The 17274-nt window shown below is 38.4% G+C and overlaps 2 protein-coding genes across 11 annotated transcripts in view; one reads left to right on the top strand and one right to left on the bottom strand.

Moving 5' to 3' along the window:
• The window catches only part of brsk2a (BR serine/threonine kinase 2a), a 209072-nt gene extending 197356 nt beyond the window's left edge, over window positions 1–11716 (top strand). For 3 of the 10 annotated variants that reach the window (XM_078793369.1, XM_058075834.2, XM_058075837.2), the window contains 4 exons: window positions 1278–1401; window positions 3140–3320; window positions 5117–5206; window positions 9331–9690. In XM_078793369.1, the coding sequence (XP_078649495.1) occupies window positions 1278–1401; window positions 3140–3320; window positions 5117–5206; window positions 9331–9539 (604 nt within the window). In that variant the 3' untranslated portion in view covers window positions 9540–9690. The other 7 variants (XM_058075839.2, XM_058075840.2, XM_058075835.2 and 4 more) reach the window with 7 other exon arrangements.
• abtb2b (ankyrin repeat and BTB (POZ) domain containing 2b) overlaps window positions 11191–17274 on the bottom strand; it is a 50152-nt gene continuing 44068 nt past the window's right edge. The window contains exons 8-17 of the mRNA XM_058075833.2: window positions 17233–17274; window positions 15608–15743; window positions 14944–15203; window positions 14702–14880; window positions 14511–14616; window positions 14342–14444; window positions 14178–14265; window positions 12869–12937; window positions 12362–12475; window positions 11191–12280 (exon numbers count right to left, since the gene is read on the bottom strand). The exon at window positions 17233–17274 is cut by the window's right edge and continues 55 nt beyond it. Coding sequence (XP_057931816.2) covers window positions 12056–12280; window positions 12362–12475; window positions 12869–12937; window positions 14178–14265; window positions 14342–14444; window positions 14511–14616; window positions 14702–14880; window positions 14944–15203; window positions 15608–15743; window positions 17233–17274 — 1322 coding nt within the window. The 3' untranslated portion in view covers window positions 11191–12055. The remainder of the gene's footprint in view (window positions 12281–12361; window positions 12476–12868; window positions 12938–14177; window positions 14266–14341; window positions 14445–14510; window positions 14617–14701; window positions 14881–14943; window positions 15204–15607; window positions 15744–17232) is intronic.

Genomic DNA, 17274 nt, shown 5'->3' with positions numbered 1-17274 from the left:
TACTTTGGCTGTCATAGTAATGGATATCCAGCTATACCACAGTATAAGTACTCAGAGGTCTGTTCGTGTGAAGCTACCAAGTCTCCACTTGGAGGTTTATCAATAAACCTCCAACCTTTGTCTCTGTATTGCATAGTTATGTTTTTGTTACAAAAATATCATAATTTAATATTAGGTATGACATCTTTTACATTGGTGCTCAAGGGTGAAGTTCACCTGTCACAAAAAAGCAATAATGATAACATATAATAATATTGATATTTGTCCATTGTTTTGTAATGGTAATGGTAATGGTAATGGTAATGGTAATGGTAATGGTAATGGTAATGGTAATGGTAATGGTAATGGTTTTATTTCATTTGAACATGCATCAGATTACAATTGAGTGCATCCCATAATCAGTTCCCAGTTCCACATGTCCAAAAGGAGTAGGAAGAAGTAAAGCTTATTAAATTCTACCCCTCCATCTGGTACTTTAACAATCAGTAACTGTTACATTTGTTCACTTCCTGCTTTCCAAAATACATTTTATTTTATTTTATTTTATTTTATTTTATTTTATTTTATTTTATTTTATTTTATTTTATTTTATTTTATTTTATTTTATTTTATTTTATTTTATTTTATTTGTATTATTATTTTATATTATTTATTTTATTTTGTATTTATTTTACTTTACTTTAGTTTACTTTAGTTAAGTTTTTTTTAGCCTTATGCATTATTTTAGCTGTTTGAAGATGAACTATATCAGCATGTTGAAGTATTTGCGATTTTAGAAATAAGGAGTTAGTATGTTCTCTGTAGGCGGCATTATGAATTATCCTTACTGACCTTTTTTATTTTTTATTTTTTTGTCATAAACCGAAGTACAAGGTATAATTATTGTTTGTAACATATTTTTAAGTAAAAATCAACTGAATATCAACCTTGTTTGTCATACCATGAGTACCCATCACTCATATCCGTTGATAATTCTCCAAAAGTAGAATGTAAGATAAATGTTTATGATTTTTGCGCAGCTGCGCCACAGGTGATTGTCTCCTTTGTAGAACACACGTTCCATTTTATTGTCCGCCTTAGTATGACATGATTAGATTACGTGCATTTATTGGTCCCCGGGGGGGCAATTTGTCTTCATTGACTGTACATTACAGCCACAGCATTATAAAGACAACAAATCACGTTATATACCACAACAGTAACAACATACAATCAACATACAATACTTTTTTTTTTTTTATAATTAATCGTGTAACATTGCTTTGGTCTTTCCACAGACTTGCCAAAAAATCCTGGTTTGGTAACTTCATCAACCTGGAAAAAGAGGAGCAGATCTTTATTGTCATCAGGGACAAGCCTCTCAGCTCCATCAAAGCCGACATCGTTCAAGCATTTCTCTCGGTACAAAACCCCGACTTTATGATTTATGCTCTTTTTGCACTGCATTGTGCTGACGTGACAAAAGTGTTCTACTTTGCTATTGATGTTTTTCCCTTGGACAATCCTGCAACCCATTGCTATGGTTCAAAAATACATTATTGTACAGATACTAGTACTGTACTGAGGGATTGTATGATAATATTATAAGAATTAATGTAATTAAATGTTAAAAATCTGATCTCAGAACACAAGTAAAGGGTTTTTATGAAGTGGGAACAAAGCAAAACTTGAGCCAGTGTGATATTATTTGACATTAAAGTGACAACACCTCACATCCACTCATACTGAGTGTGGAAGTGGTAACTCTCCTCTCAATCAGGTGCTGGCTTTTAGCCTTTTTTTTCGGATATGTGTCTCCTGAGTACATGGTGGGTTTCAGGTCTGCTAACATGCTTGTAATTTATGTAGCAATTTAGCCAAACTGCTTGTGCTCGTTTCCTATTTTCTCCCTGACTGCAGACTCAAAAGAAAATCAACAGAAAGCATTCATGATTAGCATGTAGAAGCGTTCCCGTCATGAGCCAGTGTGATATTGTTTGCAATAAAAGTGACAACACCTCACATCCACTCATACTGAGTGTGGAAGTGGTAACTCTCCTTTCAGTCCAGTGCTGGCTTTTAGCCTTTTTTTTTTGGATATGTGTCTCCTGAGTACATGGTGGGTTTCAGGTCTGCTAACATGCTTGTAATTTATGTCGCAATTTAGCCAAACTGCTTGTGCTCGTTTCCTATTTTCTACCTGACTGCAGACTCAAAAGAAAATCAACAGAAAGCATTCATGATTAGCATATAGAAGCGTTCCCGTCATGAGCCAGTGTGATATTGTTTGACATAAAAGTGACAACACCTCACATCTCATACTGAGTGTGGAAGTGGTAACTATCCTCTCAATCAGGTGCTGGCTTTTAGCCTTTTTTTTCGGATATGTGTCTCCTGAGTACATGGTGGGTTTCAGGTCTGCTAACATGCTTGTAATTTATGTAGCAATTTAGCCAAACTGCTTGTGCTCGTTTCCTATTTTCTACCTGACTGCAGACTCAAAAGAAAATCAACAGAAAGCATTCATGATTAGCATGTAGAAGCTTTGCCGTCAGTAGCATGTGTTTATTTATTTTTATGTACCAGTGTGTGTGTGTATAATAGAGCAAAACTGCAGTATTAGCACTTGTAAACATTGCAGTCTTGTTAAGTATTCAGCATGCGGGATTGAACAGAACCTATCCTCACCCCAGTTATATTTGAACAAAGTCAAACTAAATGCACGCATGCTCGTTTTGCCTGTACAGGTCAATGTCGAATATGTCCCCCCCCCCCCCATTCCATTCCCAGAGGTACTTATTATCCCTCCCGGGCTGTGCTAGCTGGTGTCCCGACAGGAGATTGGCATCCGAATCAGTGGAATTATACCTTGAAGCACACTCTTATTAATGGAATGTCAAGCACTCCACACTACGAGGGTGAAACGTGACAATTTCACAACTCGCCTTTTTTCTTTTGGGCATACGCATTCATTTTAGGAGCGCTATGTTCGATGACACAAGACTACATTAGTAAGTCCCTTACCTGCGTGGCGGCTCCTCGAGGTATTTCGATGTGGTCGTTTTCAGCATGAGTGTAAAAAATGAAACATCAACGGCGTCCCTATGCCATCACTTTTATTGATGGCCGTGTTTTTTTTTAAATTTTTCTTCGCTCCCAGATCCCAAGCCTGAGCCACAGCGTCATTTCACAGACCAGTTTCCGAGCAGAGTATAAGTCCACAGCCGGCCCGACAGTCTTCCAGAAGCCGGTGAAATTCCAGGTGGATATCACCTACACGGAGAGCACGGCTGCCACCAAGGAGAACGGAATCTACTCCGTGACCTTCACACTGCTCTCAGGTCAGGATGCTGCGGTCATTCCAGTACAGTAATCCATCGTTTATCACATTTAACCTTCCTCTTGTGTTAGATTTTTGGTATCATCTCTTATGTTAACGGGTCGGTTTTGACCCGTGTATTAAATCAGATATAAAATACACTAAAAATAATAAGTTACCATCAAATTTGCTTCTCATGTCTTGGTTACCTTCTTAGGCTTCCTCATACATGAAAATGTTGGTTTTGATACTTTTTTTGTCACTATACTCTTCGATTTCAATTTCCAAAAATGGTAAAATGAACCTCAAAATTATCATATTAATAAATGTTGTTACCTGATGGCTATAGAACATATCTCTTAAATCAATTAGTTGTATTTATTTTCTCATTTTAGTATTAATCACTAAAGAAACATCTATGGTGTTCGGGTCAATTTTGACACATATATATTAATGTTAAGAAAATGTAGAAAAAGTTATTGTTTTCAGCAACAGAACTTTAGTATGAACTGAAATAAAAAAGCAGAACAACCATTTTTCTTGGAAAAGGACAACAGCAGAAGGAGCTGCACCCATTTCTACCAAACATCCCTGATGGGACCAATCTCCCTCTGGACTATCTGTTGCCAAATCTGAGGATTCTTGATATCATTTGGTAATGGTAATGGTAATGGTAATGGTAATGGTAATGGTAATGGTAATGGTAATGGTTTTATTTCATTTGAACATGCATCAGATTACAATTGAGTGCATCCCATAATCAGTTCCCAGTTCCACATGTCCAAAAGGAGTAGGAAGAAGCAAAGCTTATTAAATCCTACCCCTCCATCTGGTACTTTTACAATCAGTAACTGTTACATTTGTTCACTTCCTGCTTTCCATAATACAGTTTAAGGGTTTTTTTGTGTGTTTTTTTTTAATAATGTACCTCGTACCAAAGTAGGAGGTGATATTAGCACCCAATGCCATAATGGGTACCATAGTAAGTGTCAATATAGTGATATATATAGCACATCATGACTGGTTCAAGACTCTTCATCCTTGTATTTAGCAAACATCAACTGCTTGTATTGTTTCTTGAATTGGCTCATCATAATTAAATTAAATTAAATTAAATTAAATTAAATTAAATTAAATTAAATTAAATTAAATTAAATTAAATTAAATTAAATTAAATTAAATTAAATTAAATTAAATTAAATTAAATTAAATTAAATTATGGAAAGCAGGAAGTGAACAAATGTAACAGTTACTGATTGTAAAAGTACCAGATGGAGGGGTAGGATTTAATAAGCTTTGCTTCTTCCTACTCCTTTTGGACATGTGGAACTGTGAACTGATTATGTGATGCATTCAATTGTAATCTGATGCATGTTCAAATGAAATTAAACCATTTCCATAAAATGTAAAACGGGTCGGTGCCGACCTTAACACAAGAGGAGGGTTAAGGCATAATTTGTTTGTTAAAAGCAGAGATTTCGTATTGGATCTGGCCAGATTGTCTAATATGGGACCCCTGACTCTATGGGGGGGGGTGCTTAGAGTTGCTGTTCCCAGAGGTGACTGTTATCAGATGTGCTGCCAAAAAGGGATTTTCACAAGTCTTCAAATTGTGAGTGCTTGATAAGATTTCCTTCCACGCTCCCTGAGCTCAGCCGGCTTACACGGCACGCTCACACATACGCAAACTTCAGAGCGGATACGAGTTGGGTGAAACAGGAAATGTTTTGCACCAAGCTTCTACTGTCCGCGCTTTTACTTCAGTACCTGAAGGCATCTGCTCATTCTTCTGACTGTTCTTTGCGTATCCGTACGCAGGACCCAGCCGACGCTTTAAGCGGGTAGTGGAGACCATTCAGAGCCAGTTGTTAAGCACACATGACCAGCCTGGAGTCCAGCAGCTATCTGGTGAGTAGGACTACCCACCCCCCCCACGCCCCCCAATACCCACAACCTTACCCTCTCATCAGCATCACCTTACCTGAAGCAGCCTTCCACAGCTGAATGTGCACTAGATAGCACCCCCCCACCCCCCCTCGTCTTGCTCTGCTCGAAACGCGTCGCCACTCCAAGCGATTGGCTTTGCATGGCTGCCCTCGCCGCATTCCAACACTCCGAGGGTCAAAACCTTGTCAGGCTAGCCAGGCAGCCGAGATTACAGTCAGGTATGGAAAGCTGATTCATCTTCTTACGCCTACTTCCACGAGTCGGAGGCCGATCACCATGGCAACACAGCAGCTATACGCTCGCCTCCTGAGTGGATGATGATGTGAGACCGTGTTCTTCTCCACGTGGGGTTGCTTGCTCCGAGTTCTCATTAGTCATTGGAATGTTCCCTCAGCAGCCGAGTGACCAGGACAAAAGGACCTTAAGTTTCTCTTCTGTTGCTCTTTGCATCCTTTTTCAAGCCATTTTTTTTGTCTTATATTTTCATATTTATGGCAACAGCTCCACCTGCTGGCGAGATTGCATCACTGTTATGTGCCTGTCTCTCAAAATATTCAATATTCATCTTTCTAATAAATGTATCCATACACCGCCATCTGATATCTGCTTTTTGGTTGGCTCAGCAGTCGTGACAGCTTTAAGGATATTTAGCAGATCATTTTTCTACTTAATACTTGTTTATTTTTCTATTTCATATACTTTTAACGCTCTTTTCCTTGATCATTACATAAGTGATCAATGTATTGATACACATTCTGTATTCTTTTCTCTCAATTCGGGATGCAACTACCGATTATTTTTATTATTTTATTATTTTATTTTATTATTTTATTATTTTATTTTATTATTTTATTATTTTATTATTTTATTATTTTATTATTTTATTATTTTATTATTTTATTATTTTATTATTTTATTATTTTATTATTTTATTAATTAATAATTATTAGTAATTATTTATTATTAATAATTTTATTTGCCGATTAATCGGTCAATTATTGCTTCGATTAATCGTAAACACCAGGTAGTCCGGCAAAATAATAAGATAAGATAAGATAAGATATGCTTTTATTCGTCCCTCAGTGGGCTAATTTGCTTAGCGGCAAGAGAACAGAATCAGTACAAAATACACCGTATAAAAATAAACAATATAAACAACCTAAGTTTTAACAAATTAACAATTTGTAATGTATAAATATAATATATATATAATATATAATATAAATGTTTGTCAATTCATTTCAGTAAAATAAATGTATACAATCATGATCATTTATCCTCACGAGGGTCTCGGGCGGTGCTGGAGCCTATCCCAGCTGTCTTCGAGCGAGAGGCGGGGTACACCCTGGACTGGTGGCCAGCCAATCACAGGGCACATATAGTCAAACAACCATTCACACTCACATTCATACCTATGGACAATTTGGAGTCGCTAATTAACCTAGCATGTTTTTGGAATACCCGAAGAAACGGGGAGAACATGCAAACTCCACACAGAGAGGATGGAATCGAACTCGGGTCTCCTAGCTGTGTGGCCTAACCACTCAATCACTGTGCAGCCTAGGATATTTACATATAATAAAAAAACAATCAATGCATTACCAAAATAATTGATGATTAACTGGGTATTCTATTAATCTGTGATTAATCGATGAATTGTTTCATCCCTGAACAGTTCAACACAGGAAGTGACCAAACCATGAGCGATTGTTGACGTAAAATATAAGGATAGAGGTTAGGAATGATATTCCATCTATAGTTCACATTTAGATTGATATGAAGGACTTCAAGGAAAACTGCCCCGTTTTGGAATATTGCCCATGTAATGGCTGCCAGCCCGTGCAGCTGAGCAAGTGTATGTTGGTAAAACATCGTTCCCTCGCCCTGAACAGCTGTGCAGAACGCTTAGTCGACAGTCCGGGTTTTTGCCCGGACAGTGAGCGCTCTTGTATCCCATTCCAAAAGTCGTGTGTTAAATGCATCATCCACAATCTTTATATGAGACATAAATAAATCCTTTTTTCTGTGTATTAGCAACAGGTACTTTCCATTCATGATGACATGTAGTACTACATGTAGTATTTTGGTCATTCCACTGCACCCTCTTGGTGGAAGGAATGCTACATACATACGTCAACAGCTCTCGTGTTCCTTTAAAGCTGTCAAAACCCATTGAGACAATCCTTTACTTCTCTAGTGCTAGCTGACCACGGGGCCTTTCAAATGAGATAACGACTGTAATTAGGCGATGGTGGTGTGGTGGTGGTGGTGGTGGTGGGGGGGGGTGGATATTTGCATACCATCTTTTCAAAAGGCCTCATCAATCTTTGTCATTATGTCCTTAATCTCCGTAGCGAGCATACCTGTGGAGGACACTTGAGAGGACAAAGGAGGGCGTGGGTGGTTGAGTCAATGTTCAAGTACAGTACAACCTCTAAGGTGGAACATAATCGGTTGCAGGAGGCTATGGTAATGGTAATGGTAATGGTTTTATTTCATTTGAACATGCATCAGATTACAATTGAATGCATCACATAATCAGTTCCCAGTTCCACATGTCCAAAAAGAGTAGGAAGAAGCAAAGCTTATTAAATCCTACCCCTCCATCTGGTACTTTTTATTTTATTTTATTTTATTTTATTTTATTTTATTTTATTTTATTTTATTTTATTTTATTTTATTTTATTTTATTTTATTTATTATTTTTTTATTTATTTTAGTTTACTTTACTTTAGTTTACTTTACTTTAGTTTATATTTTTTAGCCTTATGCATTATTTTAGCATCCCATAATCAGTGCCCAGTTCCACATGTCCAAAAGGAGTAGGAAGAAGCAAAGCTTATTAAATCCTACCCCTCCACCTGGTACTTTTACAATCAGTAACTGTTACATTTGTTCACTTCCTGCTTTCCGTAATACAGTTTAAGTTTTTTTTTTTTTTTTTTTTTACTTCCCACAAATTCTAAAGTTTTACCCGTGCGTAATCCCAGCAATTTTTCAAAAGCCGTCCCTTTTTGATGATTTTGATTGATTTTTCAAGGCACACAGATTATGGGGTTCTAGGACACTCATCTGTCATCGGAAAAAAAAAACATTAGTTTCTACCTTTTTCTGTTCTCTAGTAATCAGCAGTAGAACATAGAAGAGTAGAACACCAAAGATACTTTCACTTTGACACAAATTGAGTCATATGTACTTAACCAAAATATATAAACCTACCATAAACAACACAAACAGATGGTTTGTTACACCCGCAAACGTAATAACTGCCCACAAACTTCGTAATATAGTTTAAGGTTTTATTTTATTTTATTTTATTTTATTTTATTTTATTTTATTTTATTTTATTTTATTTTATTTTATTTTATTTTATTTTATTTTATTTTATTTTATTATTTGTATTATTATTTATTTTATTTTTTAATTTATTTTAGTTTACTTTACTTTACTTTACTTTAGTTTTTTTTAGCCTAATGCATTATTTTAGGTGTTTGCAGATGAACTATATCAGCAAGTTGAAGTATTTGTGATTTTAGAAATAAGGAGTTAGTATGTTCTCTGTAGGCGGCATTATGAATTATCCTTACTGACCTTTTTTTGCCGTACATTTAGCGAGTGAAGATTGCTTTTATTCTGATTTTACTTCTGATCGCTAATAGCGAACCCATAAAAACCGTAGTCTTGCACCACCTCTGTAATAAAGTTTTAGACTCGTCTCATATCAGAATCAATAACTCCTCTGTTGGAGTCTTCCAAATGTTCATTGGTGGGTTTACCTTCATTTTTGTTGTGGTTAGCATGTGGTTAGCATGACAGGAGACTCGGGTTCAGATCCGTGTTGGGACGTCGCTGTGTGGATTTTGCATGTTCTCATCTCCTCACCTCCCCGAAACATTCAATGGAGACTCTAAGTTGTGCACAAACATTAATAGAAACATAATGGACGTATTTCCATGCCCATCCCTACTGTTTCATCATCATCCTCTGCTTGCTCCGTCTACCTTGTGGACCCCACTGTTCATTCGTTTTTTTTTCTCTCTTTCTCCCTTTTCTTCTTCTTCTTCTTCCCTCCCGCGTACCTCTAGGCAGCCCCTTGAGTAACTTGTTTGACGTAATTAAACAACTCTTTTCAGACGAGAAGAATGGACAGGTGCCCACGTCCAAGCACTGCCCCCCGCCCTCGCCCTCGCCGTCGCCCTCCCCCGTGCACGTCCGGCGGCAGGAGCAGGAAAACAATACCAGCAAATGTCCGCTCAGAGTCAAGTTGTCGCTACAAGAGCATTCTTTAGACTGAGACGCCGTCTGTCGGCTCAAAGTCGCATTGTAGCTCGCATCTTCATCCGCCCCCACCCCCATCCCCACCCCCATCCCCGACCACCCACCCCACCTCGTCATCTCCGCCTTGTCTTTCTGCTCAACTGTGTGCTAACCTGCCTCGTTTCTCACACTAGGAATTATCCAGAAAACCTATTAAGCTCTGCCCCCCCCCCCACACGCCCCCCCCCCCCCCCCGATACAAACACTACTCACCCCCTGAAGGCCGCCGACCACCAGAGAGACCACGCTTTTTAGAGCTTTGGGTTACCATGGAAACAGACTTCTACCTTCATCTTGCACCCTTACAGTAGAAGTAGATAAAAATACCTTTGGTGTCCCCCCCCCCTCGCACCCCCCCCCCTGACCCCCAATCTAAACTAACCTAACCCACTCAGCCTCCCATACACTTGCCTCAAGGAGCTTTCTCGAATTTGGAGCATTTTTTTTTTTTTTTGTGAAAAAGACAAAGCATCACGTAAACCAGCTGACTGGAGATTGGGACGTCTTCATCATCGTGGAGAAGAGAGGAAGAGGAGGAGAATGCGGATATTTGCTGGATTCTACTTTTTTTTTTTTTTCTGTGCTTTCATTTTTTGACAAGTGAAAAACTGACTTGATCCCAAATACCACTACTGCTGCAAAAGAACTTGAACTGTGATGGGTTGGACGGACCGGACTGTGGGGGGGTGGGGGGGCGGGTGGATTGGGTGGATGTCATTACATTGTGCTGATGTGACAATATCGAACGATGATCATGAATGATCATGAATGATTCTGTTGTACAGACTGCTATACGGTTTTCTTATGTACAAAGTCAAAGAACTGTCTTAGTTGTGACGCCATGTTTAGATACCGTCTAGGAAAAAAAAAAAGTCACGTGTGTATTTTTCCGACCGATCCAAATCATCGATTTGTCCATGGATACCTCTCACTTACCAGCAGTAGAAGAACAAAGCAACGGAACAATGTCATCAATGCGGTTGTGCTTATTTTTGTAGTTCATCTCACTGTGTCATTTCCTAATTTATTATAACTTGACTATTTATATGAACAAAGCTGTTAGCTCAGTTGAATGTTATTTATTATTATTATTATTATTATTATTATTATTATGATTATTACCCTTGTGTGTTTGTAAATGGGGCGTCAGAACAAAAAGAAGACATTTTTCTTCTTTTGGTCAGAGTTTAGCTGAATGACTTGTCTTTTCCTTGACCTTAATGACACGGGGAAAGATAACTTTTATTTAAAAGAAAACAAACAAACAAAAAAAATAATACAAAGTGATTTAAGAATGTAGACTTAGCCTCTTTTTGGAGAGAGGGAATGCTCTTTTATTGCTGTTTGTCTGTTTCATATTGTTTGCTTAGGCCGGGCCTGAGAAGGATATCATTGATCCACAGACCTTCTCGTTGTAAATAGAGCATTTAAAGACAAAAAAAAAAAAAAAAAAAAAAAAACACAACATGGGGTTGATTGTGGTCTTTACCATGCTGGGGATTCCTGCTCTATACGTTAGCTTGTATTGCTGTGTGCATGTCAAACACCGGCTTCTCTTTGCATGGCTTTGGTGTTAATGTTCTCTCAGCCGCCACTCAACTTCCTTTTTTTGTTGATTTTCTGATCCCTTTTTTTTTTTTTTTTTTTTCCGATTCCCGTTATTTCACGCATAAACTTTATGAAAGCGATGCCTCTTTGACCCTGTGTCACTCAGCGGTGTGACGACATGTGATGAGAATAAAGTGTGTGTGGGTTGGGTGGGTGGGGGGGTATCAATACCTACAAAGACGAAGCAATAGCATCACGTTCACGCTCCTTTTTGTTTTTGTAGAAACGGCAAAGCAAGCGGCTCGGTGATTCCGAGAGTCGGCAGAGCAGGAATTAAACAGAGACGATGTAATAATCCCCGTTTAACATCAAAACTACTGTGAGCATCCGACAAATAAACTCAATTCAGTTGCCGTCTTTTGCTTTTTCTTTTGCTTTTTCATGGTCGTCGGCGTGTCAAGTCCAAAATATATCCAAGTTGTTCACTAAGAGTATATTTATTGGAATATACACACACATACACACACACACGCACTTCCCATGTGATCATTCTTTTGCTGTAAGCTTAAGTCTACCATGAATAGCAAAAAACAATTAATTGGGATTTAAATACTTTCAAATCTTTTTTCTCATTAAATAGCAAAAGTTCTTCCCATTCTCAAGTAAGTCTTTTCTTGGTCTGGTTACTTTTTTTTGGAGGGGGGGGTTATTCTGTATTATTTGTCCTTCAAATGGATCAAGGCCACAAGTCCAGCATGGCCGTGAATGCTTCTGTCAGATGCATTTCTTGTTTTGTCCACTAGAGGGCAACAAAGGCTTATTTTTTTTTTGGCCATCATTCTACAAAAAAGCTTCCTGAGCCTCATAGAGAGAAACTGTCCCATCTTCTTCATAATCTAACTTGTAGGCCACAAGTCCAGAGGTTCCCACTCCATCCCGCCGTGCTCAGACTCTGGAGGTGACGTAAAGCGAGCGTAGACGCCGAGCCAGCGTAACTTCCAGCTCCTCCAGGAGTGATTCTCCCTGGTTGAGGGCCAACGTGGATGTGGAGTTGTTGCCTGGTCGGTACCCCAACAGCAGACTCCTGAAGGTCTCCTTCTCCATCAGAACAGGCATCTGCTGTAGGAAGTAGCCTTCACAGAACGAGGTCAGCTCCACTGAACCGTGGGCCTGGGAAAAGGAACACTTTGTTTTCTTCTTCATATGATGATGATATGTCCGTATAGAAGATGCAAGATGTATGTGTGTTACCTTGGCAGTCTTGTAGATGCTGACTGCATTATCCAGGTTGATGAGCTGAGAGCAGATGAGCTCGCAATGTCTCTGCAGCGCCCCCAGCTGGAATACACACGCAGCTGACAGCAGCTAAACAATAAAAACAGACTACTGTTACTATTGTGAAAGAAATTGACGTATAGAATATAAATCATGGATTCTGTAAAGGACATTGAAGGTCAATATTTGAAAACATGACTAAACTTATTATCTGACATTGCATAGCAGACTTCATACTTGTTACTCATATCGTTGTTATTCCACAGCAGAAAAATGTCACTGATATCATTGTTATTCCATAACATGTGATACGTGTCTGTGTAATGTCTAAATGCCACTAATAAGGAGACTTTTATCCTTGTGGATGCAGAATGACATCATATGATATAAAATATGATAAAATACACACAATGAATCGGCGCCAATACAAGAAAAATACTTTTATTGTCATGCAGGAACTTTCTTCGATGAATTAATTCTCACCTCCAATAAATCAGGCACTTTGGTTTTAAGCGACTCTGTTCCTCCACAGTACAGGTATGACATCATCATCTGCACATAGGTCAAAGGTCACAAGCAGTCAAGCAGCGTACAAGTGATATTTGGTTGCGTTTTACGTGATTTATTATTTTTTGTTTATTATTTGTTTTCAAATTAATCGTGATTAATCACCATTTTCCGCTATTTTATTGAAAGAATGATAAATGACATGGTAGGACTATGTTATAATATTAATAATATAATAATAAAATATAATATATATATATATAATATTAAAAAAATAATTCTTATAATTATATATATATATAACAATAAAATAATTTTTTTATATAAATAATAATAATAATAATAATACATTTTATTTGGATAGCGCTTTTCAAAATACTTAAAGACGCTTTACAGAAAAAATAGAGTTGAATAAAAGCAAGTAAACAGAGTAAAAGATACATTAATATTAATAATAATGAATGAATTGTTAATTATATATTCTTCTATATTCTTATTAATTATTAATAATATATTCATGACTGAACATATAAATCTAACTAAAGGATGGCACACATCCATCTTCAATTGTAGCAGAACATTTTGACATCATCATCTGCACAAGCAGTCAGCGTACAAGGCACATTTGATTGCATTTTAAGTGATTAATTATTTTTAATCAGATTAATTTATTTTCAAATTAATCGTGATTAATTGCCATTTTCCACTATTTCATTGAAAGAAAGCTAAATGACAGGGCAGGACTATAATATATTGATATTAATCATAGATTAATTATTCATTCATTCATTCATTTTCTACCGCTTTTTCCTCACGAGGGTCGCGGGCATAGATTAATTAATCATATGTTAATATTATATGAATGACTGAACATTTAAATCAAACTAAAGGATGGTCCACATGTCTGAAAATCTATCTTTAATAGTAGCAAAACATTTGAATCATATGTATTATGAGCAATGAGGGGTTGCGTTCAAAGACACCACGTAACTGAAGTTAAATTCACATTTTTTTAAAGTTTATTTCCTGTGATTTCCGAGCATACCTAAAAGCAACAAATTGTACTTCCGCATTAAGAGTTACATGGGAATATCCACGTATTATTTTTCTTTCTGTTTACTTAGACGGCACATAGTACACGCATAATGAAGCCGTTGTTGTGATGTTCGGAGTGTCCCTGAATGCATCTCGCTATAGTCTTGTGACAATGAGGAAGTGTTGTTCCAATGCTGAACGCACTAGTTGTTTACGTGTAGAGGTCAGTCTGAACAAGTAGAACAGTCACCTGGAAAACATTGTACTTCACGTCGCTGATCTCAATCGGCTTGCTGGCACTTTTATCAGAACCGGAGGATGCAAGCAGATATTTGAACCTATCAGGAAAGAAAAGCATCTCAGTGAGAAACTGTCGGGAAAATGGAGTCTCCATGAGAGCTTGGGTGCACTCACCTGTCGGAGGCTGTGATCAGAAGAACCCTGTGGCCGTAGAAAGGTTTGCCTTCCACCAAGAAGGTCACATCTGACATCTCCTGGTTGTTCAGGAAGTGGGGGTCTGCAGGGTAACAATAATATTAAATGTTGTTCTTGTTGAGAGAAGAAGAGTACTAAGAGTTCTTACCCAACTGCGCTGAGAGTGTTGCCTTCACCTCGGGGACAGCAGGAAGAGGAGCAGGACCGAAGCAGTGACTAAGAATGCTGCACACTTGCTGTATGATGGCATCGTTCTGCAAGAAGAACATGAATGAAGATGCTGATGAGCCTATGTTGTTCTACTTTGCTGAACAGAAGACCTCGGCCTTTGTCTCCTACCTTGGTGGTACGTAGGATATTGAACATAAGCGGCAGGCCCATAGTGACCAGATCCTCACAGTAATCTTCTTCTCTGATGCTGGTGAACTCTCTGAGAAGCGACAAAGTGACCCCCGCTCTGGACTGCTGCTGAGCACACCGCAGGGACTCGAGCCACACGTGCAGCTTCCACGGAACGCCTGGAGAGAAACCGTGAGCCGGACGCCATGGATGCACGGATCCGGACACTTCGAGTTACCTACCTAGCGCTCGTAGCTCCATGGTGACGTCCAGATAACCGTGTTCGGCGCTGTAGTAGCTGGCCTCCTGCAGAGCCTTCATCCTGGCCTTGCAGAGTCTCGCTAATCCCCCCTCTGGGGAGGGATTGGCGAGGGGGGGTAAAGGCAGGAAAGGGCAAATGCCAGCATCCTCCCCTTCCACCCCCTCGGCGAGTATCTCCTCCAGAGACAGGACGTCCTCTTTGACTTTCTGGGGCTGAGTCAGTAGCTTTCTCAGCACGTTCCTGGCGTGATAAGAAGAAGAAAAGCGTTAAAGACGAGAACGGAGGAGGGAACTAGCGGCGGGAGAAGGTGTGGAGAGATTTATAGGCGCTCGTGTTGCATCCGAGACTCTGACCCTACGGCCTCCTCACATTACGGAATGTGACGTGTTGAGTCTGTATTGTGTTCACACGTACTCGCGAGGCAGCAGGTGGAGACGTTTACCTCAGCAGCTGGCGCTCACGGGCAAAGCGGCGTAAAACGAAATTAGCAACTTTTAATTCAAAAACGTCACAAGGGATATTGGTACTGATAATAATAGTCATGTGACGATGTACTCAGAGCAACAAACTCAGTACGTCTGGACCGATATGTCGGTACAAAAGTCAATATTGAGCATCTCCAGTCAGAATGAAGCTAGAAGTACCTGTGTCCATGTGCTGCAGCGTGGCTGAAGCAGTTCATGTCTTCGTAAAGGGACGACGTCAGGGCGTTTCCATCACACGCCTTCGATAATGGATCGGCACCTCTTGCCAGCAACAAGGTCACCATCTCATAGTGGCCTGCACGTAAACGCAGGACAGTCAGTGATGTCCACACATCAACACATAACAGCTACATTTGTGTCATTGCATCCCAAATGACTGCTTTTGACCCCTGGAGTTGAGATAGTGGTTTAAATTTAACACTTTTCCACCGTAATGATGGACTCTTCACACGCTGTCAGTATGATATATCTTACTTATTGTGTGGAAATATGGTAATGGTAATGGTTTTATTTCATTTGAACATGCATCAGATTACAATTGAGTGCATCCCATAATCAGTTCCCAGTTCCACATGTCCAAAAGGAGTAGGAAGAAGCAAAGCTTATTAAATCCTACCCCTCAATCTGGTACTTTTACAATCAGTAACTGTACATTTGTTCACCTCCTGCTTTCATATTTTATTTTATTTTATTTTATTTTATTTTATTTTATTTTATTTTTTATATATTATTATTTATATTATTTGTATTGTTATTTTATATTATTTATTTTATTTTTTATTTATTTTAGTTTACTTTACTTTAGTTTACTTTAGTTTAGTTTTTTTTAGCCTTATGCATTATTTTAGCTGTTAGAAGGTGAACTATATCAGCATGTTGAAGTATTTGTGATGTTAGAAATAAGGAGTTAGTATGTTGTAGGCGGCATTATGAATTATCCTTACTGACCTTTTTTGCAGTACATTTGTAATGCAGTACATAGAGTGAAGATTGCTTTTATTCTGATTTTACTTCTGATCGCTAATAGCGAAAAAGTGTAGTCTTGCACCACCTATATAGTGATAAATAAAATAAAATAAAATAAAATAAAATAAAATAAAATAAAATAAAATAAAATAAAATAAAATAAAATAAAATAAAATAAAATAAAATAAAATAAAATAAAATAAAATAAAATAATAGGAAAGCAGGAAGTGAACAAATGTAACAGTTACTGATTGTAAAAGTACCAGATGGAGGGGTAGGATTTAATAAGCTTTGCTTCTTCCTACTCCTTTTGGACATGTGGAACTGGGAACTGATTATGGGATGCATTCAATTGTAATCTGATGCATGTTCAAATGAAATAAAACCATTCCCATTCCCATTCCCATTACGATCATGCAGAGCATGCATGCTTCCTCCCGCGGCCCCGTGTGCCTTTTGGATGATCCCACACAGGAATGTTGCCCTGAAGCTTATAAACAGCCGCAGGCAACACTCCTCTTTCTCGCTAAGCCTGCATTCAGCCTCTTATTTTGTCCTAGTCCAGTTTGACATTCACAACTCAATTGCACCCCCCAACCCCCCTCTCTATGATGGGTGGGTGATGTGATGAAATGTTTATTGTTTGCTTGTGCAATTTTGCTGAGCTTTAAGTTGTCACTTCTAAATAGTCAAAATAGTCATTTGGTTCCCACAACAATGAGAAAAACAGAGTGGTCTCTTTTGGCAGCTGTGCCTTATATATAGTGTGTGTATATATATATATGTGTGTGTGTGTGTGTGTGTGTGTGTGTGGCCACCTGCTGCTGAGGCCAGCTGCAACGGGGTGTCGGCTGTGCTCT

This window comes from Doryrhamphus excisus, linkage group LG1, assembly GCF_037039965.1.
Source record: "Doryrhamphus excisus strain RoL-2023G ecotype Guam linkage group LG1, RoL_Dexc_Guam_v1.1, whole genome shotgun sequence".
Lineage (NCBI taxonomy): Eukaryota > Metazoa > Chordata > Actinopteri > Syngnathiformes > Syngnathidae > Doryrhamphus > Doryrhamphus excisus.
The sequence above is the reverse complement of the archived record's forward strand: the minus strand, read 5'-3'. Positions and strand labels throughout refer to the sequence as shown.